This window comes from Netta rufina (genome assembly GCF_964035555.1).
Source record: "Netta rufina genome assembly, chromosome: 5".
NCBI lineage: Eukaryota > Metazoa > Chordata > Aves > Anseriformes > Anatidae > Netta > Netta rufina.
This window is the reverse complement of record NC_140128.1, coordinates 59333181-59353905: the sequence shown is the minus strand read 5'-3', so window position 1 is coordinate 59353905 and position 20725 is coordinate 59333181. Positions and strand designations below refer to the sequence as shown.

The 20725-nt window shown below is 40.7% G+C and overlaps 1 protein-coding gene across 2 annotated transcripts in view; it reads left to right on the top strand.

Moving 5' to 3' along the window:
* The window catches only part of MNAT1 (MNAT1 component of CDK activating kinase), a 120183-nt gene that overhangs the window by 34746 nt on the left and 64712 nt on the right, over positions 1 to 20725 (top strand). For both annotated transcript variants that reach the window (XM_084288421.1, XM_084288420.1), the window contains exons 3-6: positions 1225 to 1298; positions 10319 to 10422; positions 14591 to 14731; positions 19885 to 20010. In XM_084288421.1, the coding sequence (XP_084144547.1) occupies positions 1225 to 1298; positions 10319 to 10422; positions 14591 to 14731; positions 19885 to 20010 (445 nt within the window). The remainder of the gene's footprint in view (positions 1 to 1224; positions 1299 to 10318; positions 10423 to 14590; positions 14732 to 19884; positions 20011 to 20725) is intronic.

Sequence of the window (20725 nt, the reverse complement as noted above, 5' to 3'; positions counted from 1 at the left end):
TGTTCACATTGTTTCCTACTTCACACAGCAATTGTTAGTGGAAATGCTTGCTTACAAGCCTTGTGTCAGGCAGATTTAAGAGCTCTCGCAATTGAGATAAATTACATCTAAAATTACATCTCGCTCCTTGTGGCCATGAAACAACGTTTTATGAGGAAACTAAGCAGGCCAGTTGGTGCATTGTTAAAAGAAAACCTAATGGAATGTAGCAAACTTAGAGAGTTGATTGTACAAAACTAAACATACAGGTAAACTGTAAGCTTGGCAGCCTTTGTCTGAGACTTAGCATGATGCTAAATGAATCTTACGATATTGCTGAGGTGTAGGGAAATCGTTTTCTTGGATACCAAGACGCTGATGCAGAAAGTAATAATTTTCAGGTTTGATTATAAAGTCTACTGAAGTTAACAAAAGTCAAGCTGGAATGAAGTCAACTCAGTTGACTAAACAAGAAGTATATTTAAAACAGAAAATGTAAAATATTTGACCCATTTGGATTTCCAGATTAATTTTTTGTAGGCAAAAAAATCCCCCAAATTGGAACTTTGCTTGACTTCTCAGAATTGGATTTTTATACTCCTGGGTGTCATGTATCTTGGTTTGCAGAGCAGGCAGAATCTCAGCTTTATGTTTTCTTGGGAAGAAAACTTGTGTGTCTTGACTTTCAGAGCCTGTCCATGTTCTCGCCAGACTTGTTGTCCCTTCGTTTCTTTCCTTCTTCCAGCTATCAGGAGCTGGATAAATGAGTTCTGGAATGATCTATTGATAGGGAGTAAGATAATCACATAGCATTTCAGTTTGCTGCTGACATAAGCTTTCTGTGGTTGGCAAGGAGCCAAACTCCCTTTTCTGATACTTGCAGAAAAAGCTTTTCTCGTGGGCGTTACCGTTGTCTCTGCCTTTAACAGGTTTTTCATGATGAAGGGCTGGCTGGGAATTACTACGTCTTGATAGTCTCAATGCTTCTGTTTACCTGCAACACCAGAAAAAGGATCTGCAAACAGTAGGCACAGATAGCACTGACTTATATCCAACCAGCTCCTTTCCTTTATAACAAGCACTTCTGCCTGCTGTTAAAGACCGTGCGCTGGTCAGCTGTGGGAGTCACAAAGCACATTGTTGATAAAACTAGGTCAATACTTAATATGCTTGCAGCAAGAGCCTTGTTGAATTGAAATTTCATCTGTGTGTGTTATATAAATGCTTGTTTCTCTTTTCTCAAAGATACAATAAAAGAGAGGATGACTTTCCCAGTCTAAGTGAATATAATGATTTCCTGGAAGAAATAGAAGAAATTGGTAAGTATTTATGCTTGCATTTTTTGAAGTGCTGTGCTCATGAGAGGCTTTTATCTTCTGACTTGCCTGCCTATGAGCATGTCTAAGTTGAGTTTCCGTAAAAGGATTTATCATAGTGTCAGATGTTTATCTAATTATTTTTTTTCTGTACGTTTCAATCCTATTTGCTGAACTGTAGGACATCGTTAAGTAAAACGTTTTATCTGCCAGAGGACGAACATGATTCAGAGAGGAAGCAGTGCTTTATAGCTGGAAAAGAAAGGCTTGCAGGCCATTGTCAGTGCTACACTGTGAAAGATTAAACAGAAGAGAAATTCAAATTTTCATTATATGCTTCCATTAGCTTTATCTACCATGACAGAAGCCATATGGTGTCTTTTGTCATTTTTGCTTCTGCATGTTACAGTAGTTGGAGCTGCTTTGAAGCTGATGACCTTACATACCAGTGTGGTAGCATTTTCTGTTGCTGTGTAGAAGAAGGAGGTTTAGGAAGAGACATTGATTTCTTTCTCTTCGGATTAGTTGAAGTAGAACTTTGCCCTTTGGAAAGGGACTATGTTGTCAACAGAGTTTACTTTCTTCTTCTTCGTTAGGGTGACTTGTGATTTATGGTGGAGTGATGGATCTTGCTTAGGAAAACATGGATGTGTTCAAGCGGGTGACTCCTAAAGCTTTTTTTTTTTCTTGATTTATATAAGCTTCTGAGGCTTTTCTTTTTTTTTAGTCCTGGAGGAAGAAGGGGTGGCTCAGAAAGTGCAAAAGAGGCAGTGAATGCGATTTGAAGGAAAACATGGAGATGCCACTCCCTTTCAGCTTCTCAAAGAAGCCCTTGCTCATTTTTGCACTGTGCTGTTTTGTAGCAGTGTATCCAGTACGCTTACTGCTGTGAGTAATGTGTCGTGTTTTTGTTGGCATCGGAAGGCTGAGGCTGGAGAGCTAAATCGTGTGGCTGGGAAACACCAGGCACACTCATACGGGTCCAAATATCTGGAGGAGAGTGGGTGTAGTTCTGTTTGTATACTTTTTTGGATGGTGTAAGGGAAGGAGGGAGGGAGCAGAAAGAATGGTTGCAGCTTAGCCAGATGATCCTGGAAGAGGCTGTGTGCTCATGGAAAGGAAAACTGCTTTTTATTTATGTAGCATTAAATATAGGTTTCCCACTTACTGCTCTTACATGGGCTTTTGGTATCTGCAACGAGGGAATTGAAGTTTTGCCTGAAATTGCCTGAACCTCATCAGTTCGTGCAGAATGTTACGATTCTCCTGCTCTTGGGATTAGGCTGTTAAATTTCAAATGGTTCCAGAGCCTCTGATGGCAACTTGGTTTCGAAGCAGCAGAGCTCACAGCTGGTCTTCATAACCTTGAGAAGAAGAGTGAATGTATCTGTGATTGTGCCGGTCCTGCAAATGCAGAACATAGAAGCTCAATAAATGGAGTCATCAGGAATTGAAATTAGTTGCTGGAAAGTGACATCTAAAATACTAAAAGGACTAGGAAGGCCAAGTACCTCCTCATTTCTTCATGCATCGGCCAGGGTGATGAAAGGAAGGAAGAGGTGCAGTCAGAAGGCTTTAAATTTTCACAGTCTAGGGAGTTATTTATGATCTCCTAACTTTATGATCTACTGCTTAGGTAGATCCAGGAGCCGGAGGGCTGGCTAGATTCAAGAACAACACCTCTGATAAGAATTTAAGCCCTGTTCTTCTTTCTCTGGTGATAAAGGTCCTTACAGATATTTTCCTTTCAACCTTTGGTGATTGTTCCTGTTTCTCTGAACTCTTCTCCACCTGACAGTTGTCACACTACTGCTACGTACCAGACTTCTTCCAGCATCTTTGCTGTGTGTGGTGCGTGCGGCACAGCTGACCAACACATTGGAGGCATCTTCCACTCTGTGGGTATTCCGGATTTTGCTAGTAAGACTAGTAATTTCCTTTTCTTTGTGTGTGTGAATTCCCTGCTAGTTCGTGCACATGGGAAACTGTGCTGTGAGAAGGGAAAGAAAGAGGGTAGTCATGCGGAGCAAAGCTTCGCCTCGTGGGGCCAACGTGCAGCAGGTTGGCAGTGGCTGGTGGTGGTTGGTGGAGCTGCCAGTTCAGGAAGCCGGGCAGTGGAGAACCAGATTTCCCCTTGCTTCCCCCTGCTGCAAATTTCCAGTTTTCCTTTGAGAAGGTCGAAGTGATAAAAAAAAAAAAAAGTGCAGCGTTACCCCGTTTTCTCCTGGCTTGTAAGTTTTCTTATCTCGTTGTTGGGGTGTGGGGGCGGAGGGGGATCAGAATCAAGTGGTTGCTTGGCAGAGACAAAATGTAAACATCCTGTATTCGTATACTGCACGTGACCCTGGCACCGTTCTGATAGTTTTTCCAAATGTTTCAGGTAGATCAGCTCCAGTGTTTGCAGCGACTGCAGCGTCTCGTTCGATTGATGTATGGGCTCGCTTGAAACACACTTTCCCCCTTCAAATCAGGTGTATTACATCTACAGACTTTTCTGTTTAAAGGAAAGTGTTGGGTGGTACAGCAAAAGAGGTAGGGGGAAAAGGTCAAACATTAGGGTAGTCACCTCTTAAGATTTCTATTATAAAGAACACATTTTTAAGTGGTTTAGAATGTAGCCACTAAATAATGCTTTGGGCAAAAATGTGTTATACAAGGCTTTAAATAGAAACCACATTTTAAAGCAGGCTTTCCCCAGAAGAAAAATCAGTTGGACAATTTGAGAACATTGTAAACAGTTTGTTGTCATTAACACTAGGAAGAAAAATAAAGTGAAAAGGTTAAAACCTGTTTTTTGGGAAAGGTACGCGCAACATCTACTGGAGTAAGGCAGGTCTGTGTCCCTGAGAGGGATGAGGTTAAACCTTCAGGTGGTACTACAGGTTGCAGTCTCTGGACATCCTGCAAACTTTGCTTGTGTTTTCCACGAGGTTTTCTTCTTCCCCAGGGTATCTCCTCAGCCAGTTTTTCAAAACCTGGTGTGAAAGCTTTCCAGAGCGGGGCCCGCCTCCTCGCCTGTGTACACACACTGCTTGGCACCGTTCTCCTGATACCTGAGTGAGGCCTCTAGGCATTACCGCAACACGATTCCTAATAGTAATTATTGCTTTTTAAAACATTCAGTACATTCAGCTTGGAAGGAGGCTACCGTGTTTGTGCCCTTTGGATTCCCGTATCTCATCGCTTCTCTGGGCCTGTGCAATCCCAGCTGCCTGGTGGCTCGTCTTGCTCAGACCATTTGTCTTACAAGCGATCCTCGGATAGGCAGGATTTTATTATCTACGATCGCTTGTGGGTTATGTTGTTTATTCTTTGTGGTCTTTTTCCTCTGTGTGTGTGCACAAAGATGGTATTGCTGCTGCTAACAATGGGAGTAACTCAGTAGGAAAAAGGGCAGCTTTATCAAAGGTCCGTTTCAGCCATCTCATCTGACCAACGATTTCAGTGCCGCGCTGTTCCAGCCAAAATGATTTGTCTTAGACCTGGTGGGGATGAGGGATTTGAATCAGTCAGTAGCATGCCAGGGTGTTTTTCTGGAAAATTGTCGCAATAAAAGACAACTGAGGATAAACAGAAATAACTAATAATGCCTAACGAGGTTTTTCCTGGCTTAGTTTTGGGTTTTATTTTTTCCTGACAATTACTTTGTAGTAATCCCAGAAATGTTGGTTGGAAGGGACCTCTTAAGATCTAGTCCATCTCCTCTCCCTCCAGACCACTCCTTAAAAGTATGGGGTCGCAGGTAGGGCCAGACATGGAAAGCACCAACCGAAGGTGCCATGGTAGCTTTGGACTCCCTGCATGGACTGGGGACATGGTTGTCTCCTTTCATAGTGCTCTGCCCAAAGCAGTCGCTCTTCTGCCAGTCCCGGTCTCCAGCTGGCTATTTATGGAGATGGTAATGGCTGGGTTGTTTGTGGTAGGGTGGGAGGAATGCTGTTGATAAAAAATACTGAGTATCTGTTAAATTCAGGGCTGGTTCATACCAACAATGTGGATCAAACACTGTGTTTTGCAAGGTAATCACAGGCAATTTTGTTCTTTTTTTTTCCAGTTAGGTGCTCTGTAGACAAGGCGAGGGGGAGGAGGTTAGAGAAGTGTTAGTGGTTGGAAGAGAGCTGATCAACTTACTGTGGTTTATTGCTTAAGTAGCACGCATTCATTTTTTTCTCCTGAAGAAGTGAAGAAATGATCTTGACTCCATCCCAGTCGAATAACAAATTTCATAAAGCTTACAATAATTTGACTGTCACAGCAGTGTCATCCATACACTGGCACATACATTATGATTTACTGTTCTCTTTGTTCCTCTGTTTGCAATTGTAGGCATCCATAATTCATTAATTTCCCTTATAGGAGTGTTTGATGCGTGGAGTGGCCATTCCTCGTGCCCGGTCTGTGTCTCCCACCAGCTGGATTCAGCCAGAAGTAGAGAGAGTGAAAGGTGGAGGCTTTAAGTGGATTGTGCCTGAGAGGAGAAAGGATCAACATAGGAGCGGGCTTTTGAGGTCACTGGATTAATCATCTATCTTGGCAGAGAGGCAGTGTGCCTAATATTTGAAGAGGGAATATTTTAACATAGTAACATCGCTGTCTCTTAAGGAGCTAGGAGGAGAAATCTCAGAAAACTTGCAGTATCTCAGAGGAGGTTTGGGTGGGTTTAATTTGCAGTTGTGCAGCAGAGTGACGTGCACTCACACTGCTGCCTCTCTGCACAACTTATTATCCCACGTTATCCAAACTTTTGCCTCAAATGTTCTTGTTTCCTTTATAATAATTAGGAAAATGCTTTTCCGTTTATGATGGGAGCGCACAATAAAAGTTTATTTTTTTAAAGCAGCAAAAGGACTCCCTGTAAAGGCTGAATTTCAGCAGTAGGGAGTTTTACCTAAACAGAATGAAATGTTTCAGGAAAACACAATAGTCTTCCTGTTGTACTTCAACAGATGTCTCAAGGCAAGTCAATTTATAAACCAACCAGTGTGAGATGGATAAGTAGATAAATAATTGTTGCATACAAAACAGCTTCTGTTTCTTTTCCCTGAAGGGTTTCAGGCCTCTTATATCAGCTTATGCTATATTTCAACATGGACAAAAATAAGTCTGTCTTCTCTTTGAAACCTTTTCAAACTAGCCATCTGCTTTGCCAGTCATATTCAGACCTATACCAATGTTTTTTCAGGGTAGGTAGAGCATGTGAGTTTTCTTTTTTTTTTTTTTTTTAACTCTTTCTGGTTCTGCTAGTTTATGTTCTCTTTTTTAAATATGTTTATCTCTAAGAATTGCATTAAAAATAAATTTCTGGCAAAACCCAGATGAAACCAAATCAAATGCCAGGTAAATTGTGGAGGGGACACAAGAGAAGAGAAAAATAATTTTTCAGTTATCTTTCATGGCTTCTCCCCCTTACAAAATGGACTTGACAATTGTAATTGTGAGAATAGAATGGCAAGAATCTGTATTCGCTAAATATTGATGGAGAGACGTTTGAAACTCATGAAAAATAAATTAGAAAACACGTTGGCAGGTATTTTGGCTGGGTGGGTGGCCAGTGATAACTGGTGCAGCGTCAAAGAACAGGGTTCGTTTTGCTGCTAGGATGTTTATTGTAGGAGGGAAGATATTCTCTGCATTTATTCAGGGACAGCTGCTGACACTGATCTTGGGATAGAGACATCCAGGTCCTAACACTGTTGCCACAAAACATAGTTTTTCGGTATGTTAACTCTTGAAACGTGAACCACTTAGTGTTTGTTGAAGAAGAACAGCTAAGGATGTTTAGGACTGAGATGATGTTCCTCCTCTTTGCTCCTCTTCCATGGCTGCAGGTCAACATTCAATGGGAGAAATCTGCTCTGGGCTTCGAGGGTGTAGGAAACTTGAATCTTTCTGCCTGCTGCTGTCCTGCCATCTCCTCAAGTGACAGGGCAGGACCAGCATGGTGCAAGGAGATCCAGTTGCTGGGAGGATTTTATCCGGGGTTTCCAGCCACAGCAGGGGAACAGAAGGAGAAAGGAACCTTTCACCTTGCCCTGAGCAGAGCATTTAAGCACTGCCTATGCGGGTGGATGTTGAAGATTTCTTAAACACCATTTAAGAAATAAACACTTGCTATATCACGTAGCGAGATATACTCACTTTTGTAAGTAGTTCTGAATAAAGGCAGGCATCTGCCCGTGTCTAAAACTTGCCTGCTTTCCCTAGTTTAAGTTTTAAGGCTTATGCTTGGTGTTTTACAAACCGAGGTTGTGTCTTGTTGAGTAATTAATGATAACTGAGAAAGGAACAAACAAAAGGCCACGACTGGTTTCAAGCAGCAGTAGTTGCAAAAACTTAGATCATCAGCTTATTTTTTAATGCCGGATTATTTTTAGAGAAATACCCATGATATTCAGCAGCCCAAAGGCATTTGGCATCTCATCTTGTTCCTCCTCTTGCACCTGAAGGTGGCATCTGGACATCCTGCTTAGCACAGCATGTCTCATATGCTATTTCTTTCTTGTGTCGTCATTGAAGAGTTTAGGGAGCTGGTGTGTGGATTTAAGTTGTAGGAAGTGCTGACATTCCCATGCAGCTGCTGTCATTGCAGAGCCCTGGTTGTATGCCAGCATTTTCACATGACAATTCTTCTCTGCCATCATACTCAAATATGAAGCTGATTGTCAGCTGGAGACTGTAGGCTGGAAAGTTGGAGGTCAAATCTCTGCTAAAATACAACAGATTTAGGCTGAAATAATGTGTTTTATTAAAGGAAATGCTGCCATATCCAGAAAGTGTATGTGTATTAAATTGGAAAATGTTCGTATGCCTTCTGGAGAGAGACAAAAAAAAAAATGAAATGGGTGACTTCCTTCCAAAAACCAAGGAGATGTGCTGAGAGCCCTGTGACTTTCAGAGCTCGATGTCTTGGGGTTATAGTGATGCCAAGGGGCTCCACCTGAGATCAAGACACTGAGATAGGCGCTGCAGGTTTTGATCCCCCAGTCAAATGCTTACAGCACAAAACCAACCTGCTTCTCGGCTCCCTTCTGAATTCAGGGCAGTGGGGTAGGGGTTGGAGGAGCTGGGCTGTTTTGCCAGGCTGAATTAAAATGTCAGTCCTTTCGATATTGCTCATTATTTGGAAAAGAGGAAAAATAATAAATACAGCCTTTTGTTTGTTTGTTTTAAGGTTAGGAATTTCTCAGCTATATCCCACCTAACCCTTTTGCTGGGGTTCAAGGAAAGGCTGAATGCTTTTCGATAGAAATAAGATAACGCTGCATCTGTACTCCTGGAAAGAGAGCGTTCCTATTTCCCATCTGTACGCTTCTATTACTTCCCTTGCACCATCTCTGGCACTCGTCCATCCCCTCTGCTGAGCCAGTTCAGGTTACTGAGAGGTTTCTGTTGACACCGCAGAGCACCCAGAGTCCTGCAGTCGGAGCAGAGGCGAGACCTGCGCCTGGGATGGACGTGGGAGCAGGACCACCACTGCTGGGCAGTACTGAGGTGCTGTGTGGCTGCGTTGCTCTGAGCTGTACCTCATGGCTCTTGCATTTTCAGCCTTCCCTTTTCATCCCCAGTAATTGATCTCTGCTTTGATTTCTTGCTCTTTGTTTAGTTCCTCTCAGCTGCTTTGTCCAGGCTCTTTGAGGTTTCTTACTTAGAACCCTCCTGAAAGTTAATTTCTGCCGTGTTACCTGCGGAGAGGAGAAAAGAATAAGGGATGTCAATCTTTACCAAACTGGGATGTGGGCTGTTCTCATGGGTAATGACACAGACTTCATGGATATTCCTTCTATTTCTCTTTATTGGTCTTGTAGTGCTGCAAAGTTACTCCTATATTACTCCTATATCTAAGGTTCATTTGGCCCTAGTCACTTGAGAAACAAGAAATAGAGAACTAAATAAAAGTTTTCCAGGCCCTGTGCTGATGTTTTCACTAGAACCCCTTTCTATTGAGAACCCCTTTCTCTTGCTGAGAATTTGGCTTCTCACAATCCCTGTGCTATCGTTCTCTTGCAAGGAATTTATCAATGGCACTGCAAATTTCTCTGCTGCTCCTGTAACCTTACTGTAGGCACGTAACCAAAGCTCGTTGAGGTTTTGGGGGAGAATGCTGTATGTTTGTGGTCTGCAGTAGCTTTAGGGATGTGGGTGTGAGCCCAGCATCCTCTCTGGATGGCAAACACCAAGCGCCCTCGCAGTGATAATGGCTGTCAGTTGGAATTCACTTGACCCACAATTGAACCAGTGACCGGGAGGTGAAAGGCTCAGGCACTGTATCGAATTACGAGTCATCCAAACCTTCTACATCTTTCAAGCTGTTGGTTATAGAAACTGTTCAATTTCTTGAGGTATATGCCATGCCATATGTAGATAATTGGGAATGTTCTGCTAAACTATGGAGCCTGCTGGCTGACCCTGCTGGCTCGTAATCATGTGAGATACAGTCTGTCACTACCAAGAGGTATCAAAGGAATGCCATTTAACCTATTAATCTGGATGCATTTACAGATTCTTCATAATAAAGGTAATTGTACGTTGGTGCCTTTTAAGTCATCAAATTACAGGAATTTTTTGTATACCTGAAAATTCAGTCTCTGTGTTCTTTGTGCACTAGATAATCTTATGGAGTAGAATGGCTTAATTTCTAACCTTGTTTTACAATGTATGTATTTTAATCTAACTTCATTTTACAGGAATAACTGTGTTCTTAGATCTCAAAAAGGTCAGTGTTTTACTGAGAATATCATGATCATTCATGTATATCCTTACCAGTTTCACAAAATAGGATGCAAAGCTTAAATTTTCATCTGCTAGAGATGTATAAATCTAAAGGAACGTCACTGGCTTCTGTTGAAGTTTGCAGGGATTTAGCAGATTGTATCTTGCTTTACAAGGCACATTTAAGTAAATTCTATTATTGTGATGTTCATGTCTGTTTCTAAAGTGATAGAGAACATGAGTTGTATTTCTTTGTTGTAGTAGTGCATGCCGACCTAATACTGTTGTTTTCTGTCTTTCTAATATTTATGCAGTATTTAACTTGACTAACAATGTGGATTTGGAGAACACCAAAAAGAAAATGGAGCTGTACCAAAAGGATAACAAAGAAGTCATTCAGAAAAACAAGATAAAACTGGTTAGTTTAACTTCTCTCCCTTACAGTTTTTGTTCATTAGCTAAAGAATTAAAGGATGTTCAATGTGGAGCACTTCTGAAGTATCTTAAAAGCAAGTCAAAGCTGAAGGCACTACGCATGCTTCGCTTAGTATTCAAAAAAATATATAATATGCTAATATTCTGTGATACTGATACTTAGTGCTGCTTAAAGAGATGAAATTCATAGTTGAAATGCAATTATCCTTTGTTTTTGAAAGGGCTTAGAAAGAGGGCCGGGCAGTAAAGCCTGCATCTAATACATCACTACTGCACGCGTGCTGGCAGTGTCGTTGGATAATATCCAGGAGAGACCAAGTTCATTCCTACACCAGGACAATCATTCCTTTCTCATCCAAAGGGAAAAGGGAATCCAGACGCAGACATTAGGAAGCTCCCAAGAGAGAGCTGTAAAACTGAAGGAAAGCACAGGTCTGGTTTATGCAAAATTTAAAATGAAAGATGTTGAAACAAACATTCAAATTTTTGTTCAAGAGCTGGTAACAATAACATCAGGAGTACTGTGTACATGATCTGTATGCAAAACACATGGTTCTTTGAAGATATATTCATTACAATATGGCTCAGTTATCATTTTGGTCTTTAAAAATAAACTTGCAAGCATTTCTTTCTGTAAGAAAAGTTTAATCTGTTAAGTATTTTTTCAGTATAAAAATACACATTGTTATCGGTTTTTGAAGGAAAATGTCTGCCCAGAGTGTGACATAACAAGGTTTTGTGTTTGTATTCCAGTTGCACTAAGGACTTGCTTTCAAATCAGTAGGGGTGAAGTCCTCACTCCCCTGAAGTCTGTGGCAAAACTCCCAGTGATTTCTTTAGCACTAGGATTTCACAGGAGGAGATCGGAATCTGAAAAATGTTTGTTTGAACCTCTTCCTTTTAAAGGCAAGGAAATTTCCCTAGGGGTCCATCTCTGATCTGTTATTCCGTGTCTGACACTGTGCAATGTCCTGCGCTTCAGAGCTTGAAGAGACCTTCCAAATCTTTGGTTTTGTCTTGTTTTATGATGTAGGCACAACCTCCAGGGTCACTGTAATAACAGGGTGCTTTGCCTGCAGCCCACCTTCCATTCATCTACCTGACTTGCAGGCAGCCGCACTCACAGCATGATCATACCAAGCAGCACAGCAGTACGCCGTGCCCACCCAAGGCCCCTGGGTCTTTGTTTTCTGTACTGTCTTGTTGTGCTAGAGGCTGACTTGTGGAAGCTGGGCAAGCCTGCATGTCTCCAGATCTCCAGTAAATCTGGATTAATTTCTTTTTGAACAATTGAAACATAATAATAGGCTTGCCACAGTGGATATTTCAAAAACTGCATGATCTTCCCCATAAATTTACCCCTGTCCCAAAAGCTGAAGCTCTTTTTGTCAGGTTCTGGACTGTCTTTACTCCTTGAATAGTAAAAGGTGTCCTAGTTCCTAGCCTAAACTTCTTATGGTCAGTCATTATCCCTTCATTCTCGGACTGACAAGTAATTGTGTCCGCCGTAGTGGTTTGCTCCTGAGGGGAAACAGATATTCTCTGTTGCTCTTGGTGCTGTTACTATTTTTTAATAATTTGTCTGTTCCAGTTTGAATTTGGCAGGCAGAAGGGAGCAGAGTTGAAAGCAGCATTATAGCTGAGACCTTAACTGCCTCTTATGAAGTAAGATCATTTTCCCATCTCTGCTAGAAACACGTTGACACGTGTGATCCTACGGTGGTTGGTTTCTGCCATGTAGCACTGCCATACAAGAGGTTCAAAATCAGTAGTGATCAAGAAGTACATCACATTGTCTCCTCTTTTGTTTCTAACTGGTGAATTGATGTCACCAAACCCATTGCCTGTAAGTTGTTTTCACCTCTGTTCTATCACTCCTGCTGTCATGAGTGTCGTTCGTTCTTACAAATCCAAATACAAAGCTATTGAACCAGCCACCTTAGGACTTGAACGACTGCTTGTTGTTCTTTCAATACAAGCCTTCGTGATCTTGCTACTTGTGTGCTAACCCATCTGTTAGATCTCTGGGTTTGGTGCCAGACCAAGTGGAGAAAAAGTTTAAGTACACAGGTTAACGTAAAAAGCTGCAGAACTCTTGGAGAAAGGGTTCTTGTCATTCTTTTGTATTTATATATAAATAGAAAATGTTATCGTAACAAAATGATGACTAGGTATTGTGTATATTTTAAAAAAAGCCTTGCACACTGAGTTTGAAGCCCAGCTTGGCTACAGTTTTTCCAAACTTGTCTTTTCCCTTAAATGACTGCTGTTGTCCCCTCATAGCGTAACTTTGCTTTTGGCTTTGGCACTAGATCTTTAATTTCACCTGCTGTTTTGTTCAATCTTGAAATAGCTTTGTCCAGACACTGTGGTGCGAATGTGTATAAATTTTATTGATTTCACATTATTGAATGTGGCATTTTTTTCTATTTATTTCTTCTCATTTGCTGTTTTGACTTTGTTCCATGCTTCACCAAGATTACCTTCATTTCTTTAGATCTTGAAACTGTCTAGGTTACCTTTAGGCTTGACGCAACCCTTGCTGCCTATTGAGCTCACTTGTTTTTCACTGGTTTATTTGGTCTTCTGTTCAGAAAGAATTTGATCTGACTTCTGATAATTCTTCTGTTATTGCTGTGGTCTGATCTGGCTTAGGTTTGTATATCCGTTTACTTATTCCTGACTACAGTTTTTCTGGACTCTTTTTTTCATGCTAGACATGTTAGCACTTTCCTACATGTTTTCTTTTGTTTTAGTGCAAAGTTCTTTTATACATAATCATGGAAGAGACTTGAATGTCTTATAAACTCTGAGCTCTTTGTTCTGATGACTGAACTAACTAGATCCCTTAATTCTTCGAAATAACCTCGGTTAACAGCTTGAAGATTTTTGTTTGTTTCCTTTGGTTAAATGCAAAGACAGTCCAGTTTCAGTTGCTCACTGGTTGGTGACCTGTTCACCAGTGTCACTGCTACTCACAGGGTACAGGCATCTTTGGTTGACTCAGGGGCAAGTGATGAGATCTGTCAGCTCTTGCATCCAGGAATAACTGGGCCTCCCTGGGACCCACCAGCTTGATCTGCCTGTTAAAGGGATGTTTCTCAGCATATTCTGGCTTATATCACATCACTGTGCTTTCTGACATAACGTGGGGTCTTCTAGTAGCAAGAGAAAGATTTTACGAAGCTCTTGGCTGCAATATTATTTTGTTTAAGCTATGTCTATAGATCAATCATCCATTTAAATTTTGTAAAGCTTTAACAATCTGCTCTCTTATTTTGGATTTCCCTTTGTTTCAGTGTTTTTGGAGAGGATGATTTGGGAAAATGTTTTTGTATGTTATTGTCCTGTCCCATCTTACCTGCAAACTAGCATTCTTTTGGTTCTCTCTCCAGTACAAAGTTGTTCAGCTTTAATGCTTTTTTATTTTTTCCCCCATCTGTGCTTCTGTAGTCTTTGAGCCCTCCTCTTTTTTATTCTACTCAGAGCTCCAAATACAGTTGACCTGATAGTTTAGAGGTTAAAAAAGACTTCAGAAGTAAATCCTGAAACGAAACCTCAGTCACCTTGTCCTAGTAAATTGTTTCTTTTCTACTTCTGTTAGCACACAAGTATTATCCAAGTCGTAGGAAAAATACCTGATTTTTGGGGAATGTGACACATTCACAGTTCATGCTTAAACATGTTGTAGTTCATAAGCTTCTCAATATTGAAAGATATTTTCTTCTACACCAGTGATAACCACGCTGTGTGTTTTGCATACAAGATGCAACTGATCTGGGAGGGCTGATCAGGGACTGTAGCAGAATTATATTTTCTGTCACTTACTTGCAGCTCTTGGGAAATAGGATATGTGGGAGCAATGAGCTAAGATAAGGAAAATCCATTGTCATTCTCTAACGTTTAAAGAATCAAGATCTAGATGGATGCTTTTTCTATTGCAGCAAGGAAAAAAATCTAACTTTCTAACTCCTTTTATTGTCCAGCGTAATCATCATCCATAATGACCTTTAAAGGTAGAATTTGGCTGCTTTCCCATCACTTGGGCTGCCCTAGGTCCTTTGATGGGCAGTAGAGCTGTGGATAAGTAGAGCTCTGTCTGCTCAAGGAGGAAGGCTGCTGTGAGTGAATTTCTAATGTTTCCGTTTCAGACGCGGGAGCAGGAAGAGCTGGAGGAAGCTTTAGAGGTAGAACGACAAGAAAATGAACAAAGGCGACTGCTCGTACAGAAAGAAGAACAACTACAACAGATGATAAAAAGGAAGAATAAACAGGCACTCTTGGATGAACTGGTGAGTAACAAAACTGGAGGCTTTGAATGCTCTGTAGCAGGGCAAATAGCAGGTGTATTTATATTCATTTCTTCCAGTTAACTGTGTAGTTAACACATCTGCCCCTTTCTGTTTCCCTGTCTTGCCCATTTTGTACTACTCTTCTGTCACCTATCACTTACTGCAATGTTACAAAGAACTGAACAATTTTGGTAAGCCAAGAACTGGTGTGAGACTGCTTCTGGGATACCACAACTAGTTCTTTGGCTGAATGGAATCGTTGTCCAGAATGTCCAATGGTGGTTGGAAATTGTAGGGAAAAAACATTCTTGGCTGTTTCGATACATAATTACTCCAGGGTAAGGTGCAGAAAGGCTTGTTTGGATATTTAGAAGGTTTATTTCATGGTTCTACCAGTTTTATTTATTTTTTGTTTCTTTCTTTCCTTCAGCTTCCACTGAAGGCTCTTTACTTGTTGCTGTTTTACACGCAGAGGTGTATTTCTGATGTGTCTTTAGTGAGTGTAACCACCCTACAGTTTACTTAAGAGTTGATATTTCACTGAATATCTGAAGAAGAGCTAGTATAACAGTCTAGATTTCTACCATGTTTGCCAATATGAAAGCCCCAGGCTTTGACTGTGATCCAGGATGGCTTTGCCCTAGCATAGCTGATACTTTTACTGCTCTACCTCCAGCCTGATGTATAATGAATGAGTTCTGCCATGTGTTAGCCCTTGCAACTGCCTACTTCTGTTGCCTTCAGTGGATGGCGGTTGCATCAGCTGTGGTGAATGTCTGATCATGGAGTTTGAGGGGGTACAGAGGAGCTCCGAAGTTGCTTCAGGCATAATGTGAAGTTCTACCACTGTTTGCTTGGTAAGCAGCCCTGAATTGCTGTGGCCGACAGTCTGGTGCATTGAAGCAAAGCAGTAATCAGGAGCTCAATAAAAAAAAGGGACAATATTCTCAGTTAATTGGACATTAATCAACTCTTTCAGTCAGAGGACCTAAATAATAGGTTGGGTATGGAACTTAGCTACTTCTGGAAGTGGTCTTAATCTTGTTTTTGGCTTAATTTGCTACTGATTCTGCATTTGAAGTGCAATGATGTGTGGCTATAGAGAAGCCCAGTGAAGACTTGTTCTTTAAACAAGACTCATATCTCAGGCTTTTTTTGTGTGTGCATTGACATACACATGCACACATGTTCTAACACCCGCGATAGCAGTTGGTGTATAACACTGAGGCAAATCAGAACAAATTATGTGTGCATGTAGTTACACAGTGTGCAGTTTTGTCAGTATGTGGTTTAAAGCTGCATGGCAGATGTTAATTCAGAATTTCTCCTATTGCAGTTTATCTCATAACATTAATTCCTACTTTGTATTCTCAGTTGTCATTCAATTTGTAGATGCTCTCTTACTTTCCCAGGAAAAGCAGAGTTCCTCTTTGAACCACAGCAGAAGGCACTGACTTGAAGAGAGAGCATTGATGTGCGGTTCAGGAGTTTCTGGAGCTCTCCTGAAGAGCTGTCACTTTCAAAGCCAGGAGACTTGGCAACATTTCATTGGTTTTGTTGAAAGGAGCTGGTGTTACATACTTTGTAGACAGAAGCAGAGATAAGTAGAAGGGTTCCTTGAGAATCTTTCAAGTCTGTAACTTTGCATCCAGCAGTCTCTTTTCACTTTCAAGGTGCTTACAACCCACATAATTAGGAATAGTTTAAGTAATGGATCAATTCATAAAAGCTGCCCTATGAACGTGTATTTAATGTCTCAGAAAAGGGATTTTGAACTGGTTTCTGACTAACTTCAATCCTGCTCTAAAACACACTCTTAATTTACTAGAGATCAGTGTTGTTCTTTGACACAGCAGTTGGTGTTACTGGAAACCTGCTTCACCAGATGGCTTGGGGAAAGAATGGTTATAAATAATCCTTAAAACATGACCAAAATAGGTAGTTTTAACTGTGATTGCATATGTATTGCTATTAAAACATGTCTTAATATTCTAAAAATCTACAGAAAGGTGATTTTAAAGGCTGAGGAAGGAAACTGGGCAATTTTAAGTTATGTTTCTGTTTATGAAGGAGCACTGTCACCTTAGATTTGGGCCTAAACTTGTTTTGTAATACTAAAGGTTTATAAAACTAGCACTGAAGTGTTTGTACAATGACTTACAAAGTCTCTGGAAAACCAGCAGTTGTTAAACAAATAAACATTTCCTATGGTCTCTTAAATCCCTCTAATGCCGTGCTACAAATCTGAAAATGAAGCTGATTGTAAGTAAAGCTGAAATGTGTGCTCTCTTTGAGAAACGCCGCAAAAGCAAGTGCGAGAGGCAGCAATGGAAGGAATTACAGTTTAAAAATCTCCCATCTCTGCCTGCTGGTACTGTACCAAAACCACAAGGACTAAGTTCTGGCTGCAGTGGTACCATGATACCAGGGGCAAAAGCAGTGGCTTGGCAGGGTTATGGGTACAGAAGAAGGTGGGAAAGCCAACATTTCACCTTTAGATTTGAAATCATCTCTTTTGCATGCATCACCTGGTGTTTGGAACCTGCAGCCATTGTGACCAGCTCTTTGATGATTTTTTTCAATGTTTTTTTCCCCCCATACTGGGCATTAAGAGAAAAGAGAGGGGAAAAGGCGCAGAAATGTTTGGTGTTTAGGATGTCATGCAGCAGGCTGTGGATGGATAATGGGCAGCCTAGAGAAGGAGCTCAGTAGGACTTGCAGAAAGGCTTGGCCTCGAGGCCCAGGCTCCAAGAGCTTGGCTGGGAAGGAAAGGGAAGGCCAGTGGGACGTGCTGGGAAGGTGAGCAAGGCTTTCAGGCTACTGGAAGAGTGATCAGGTGCTTTGGCTCCCAGTCCTACCCTGTTACCTCTTGTCCGTTTTGCCTCCTGCTGCTCAGTTAAGCAGATTTTATGTTGCCTTCATTACAAGTGACCCCTTTTACAATATAACCTCCCACTTGAAAAGCCCGGCACCTTGTTGTAATTTAGACTCGCAGTCTCAAATGTATTTTATGTTTTACTGCAAGCGATGTGTGGTTTATTTTATTTTGTAACTCTCTAAAGGTGGGCAATAAGGGCTTAGTAAAACATTAAAGCACTTCCTTTATTTACTGTATAAACTCATCTGTATACAAAGGGTTACAGAACTGCTCTTAGGTGTCTTCTGTGCTGTGGGACTAACCTCTTTGAGAGCCTCTACTTCCCAGGTAGGAGCAAAATGGCACTGCAGCACTTGACAAAGAGGCAGCTTTTCCCTGGGCCGTGGCTTAGCTTGGGAACAAACAAAGGGCAGGGTGCCTTAAAGATGTCAAGTGTCCCCATTTTTGCCAGAACCTCAGGGTTCTTGAGAGAAATCTTTCAGAAATGTTTGTGTGTAAGTGGCTTTGTTCGTGCCGTTACACGGTTTGTTTTCCCATACCGAAAACTGCCGGTATGGATAAATGCTTACAGGATTGGATCTTTGATTTCTGTTTCTGCGTTAATAGTTAACAGAAGGACTATGTGCATATTAGAAAGGACAAACAATCGTGAATGTGGTGGCTTGCTGGCACGGTGTTGATTTCCCACAGTTGTGTAATCTGGTTGCCGACCATTGTGTTAATGCAAAACTGTTGAGAAGTTCATACAAAAACCGGCTTCCTTTAGTTATTGTGCTGGAAATGCAGTGAATGTTTAAGGAATATGAGAGGGTCAAATAAACCAGAGAATAATTCCCACTCTTCAGAGTATTAAATCTGAAATTTCAAAGAAACCAGCATCCTTAAACTGTGCTGCCAGCAGGCAGCACATAGGGTCTGCCTGGTGCTTATGGATGTGTACAGTGTTGTGAAGACACAGACTGTCAACTAACGTGTTTGTGGTCCAAACTTTCTCTCTGTTGTGCAGTAATCACATCAGTAATTTTAGGTTTTTAAACACCCTCCACGTGAGTACTGCAGAAATTTCAGTAAGATCCCGAGTCTTACACTATTGGTCATTCTGGAGCAGATCCCATGAGATTTTCTTGCTTTTTAGTGCTTGCAATCTAGTTGTGAGACAAAATGAGTGAAAAAAAACAAACAATAACATGGAAAGAGGAGTGAGAGTGTTGGGCAAAGTAGGTGTAAAGCATAACCAAGCTTTGTGATGACTCTGGGAGATTTTTCCAGGATACTATGAGAACAGCAAGGCATCTCATGGCATCAAAACTACTAACTCCTTCCTCCAAACTGTTTTAAGTTAATAAATAAATCCCAGTGCAGTATATTACAGTGTGGTTGGTTTTGGTGAGTAACAAATATGATTCATAGTTCAGTATTTGCTTGGTTTGAGTGCCTTATGACAAACTCTGCGCTACAGATCTCCGGGCATAACCATGCTGAACTTCTTTGCTCTCAACTTTACTTTTGTTCTAGCTAGGAAATCTAGAGGAATTCAGCATGCATGTGGACAGTCATGTTAGTTTATTAGCAAACTACCTGGCCAATAATTTTCTGACTCTCTCAAGAATGTAGGACGTAGATGTATGTTAATAATCATTCTGTTGTAGCCTAAACACGGGAGTTTTAGCAGTTAATTTGCTTAACTATTCATTTTATTACTTTTATATATTTTTAAAAAATTGGCTGGCTTCCCTAAAAATAAGTTGGTGAAGGAGAAAATAAATATGCTGTTGGTTGCACTTACAATAGTGCCATTGTGCAAAGCAGAGCAAGGATCATTTCCAAACGGCCTCAGGTGAAATCTAATGGGAAACAATTTCAAACTGGTCTGAGTTCATTGGTAGAAAGAATGTGTCTTAGATAAACATCTGATCCAAGTTATACTACTTTGTATTATTCCTTCTCTGATTAACTTTTAATTTCTTTTTATAATTTTAATAAATATAGTTGCGTTGGCTAGTTGGAATAAGGAGCCTGTTATATCGTCTTTAATGTGGATTCTATAAAAATGGTTGTTTGCAGGTTACTCTGATTTATGGGGTTACTGCAGCTTTTTCTTATTACTGAAAATGATCACTTTCTGTAAACTGTTTTTCATACAGAGGATACTCAGTATTACACTTCGCTGCTAGTGATGGCCTTTCAGACACAACTTACGGTTTTCAAGTAGATGCAGCATTAATTTGTGTTTAGTTTGTTTTAGCATTCAGCTTTGTTATTCGTGTGCTTACAGGAGAGCTCCAGCCTTCCTGCTTCGCTGCTTTTAGCTCAGCATAAGGACAGATCTACTCAGCTAGAAATGCAACTGGAAAAACCCAAACCTGTCAAACCAGTCACGTTTTCCACTGGCATCAAAATGGTAAGACCTGCTTCTTTCTTTTTTATTTATTTTTTTTTTTTTTTGAACGCCTTTCAAAAGAGCCAAGATTTCCTAACACGAAACTTAGAGGTTATTTAAATCTGAGTTGCATATTATGTGAAACAGATGAATTTCTAATTATATAATTGAAAGAGAACAGTCAAAATATTTCATCATTCTGCTACTTAGAATGTATGAAACCTTTTTTTTGCCCCAAAACAAGCTATACCTCTTTCCCAGCAAAGTGGTGCTGTACTTTGAATGCTTTTGTCTATCATTTGTGTTACATCTTTGGAAGCTGAAATTTTGGTAGCTCAGGACAAGAATGCACTCTTTTTACGTTTACTTTGAGCACTGAAATAGTCCGAGTGTGAGACAAACAATGTGGAAATGGTTAAGGATGCTGTTTTCATTGCCGTTGGAATCTAGGAAGCAACAAGTATTTTTTTCAAATGTGTTACTTCTGTAGTGACAGCTAAAGATCTGTCAGCTTTCCTGTTTTTTTATTGTGACATGGTACAAGTACACATCAGCTGGTGTGTGGAAATGTTTAAAAATAAAAATAATAATAAAATTCAAGTTTTGTGTGGGAAGCTGGGGCTGGGAGTGGGAATTACTAATCTTTTTTTGCACCTTACTTGTCCCCTGCTTTTTTAAAAATCCCTGTACTTTTCGTAGACTTTATATGTTAGACTTGATAATGCTAAATGGTGTC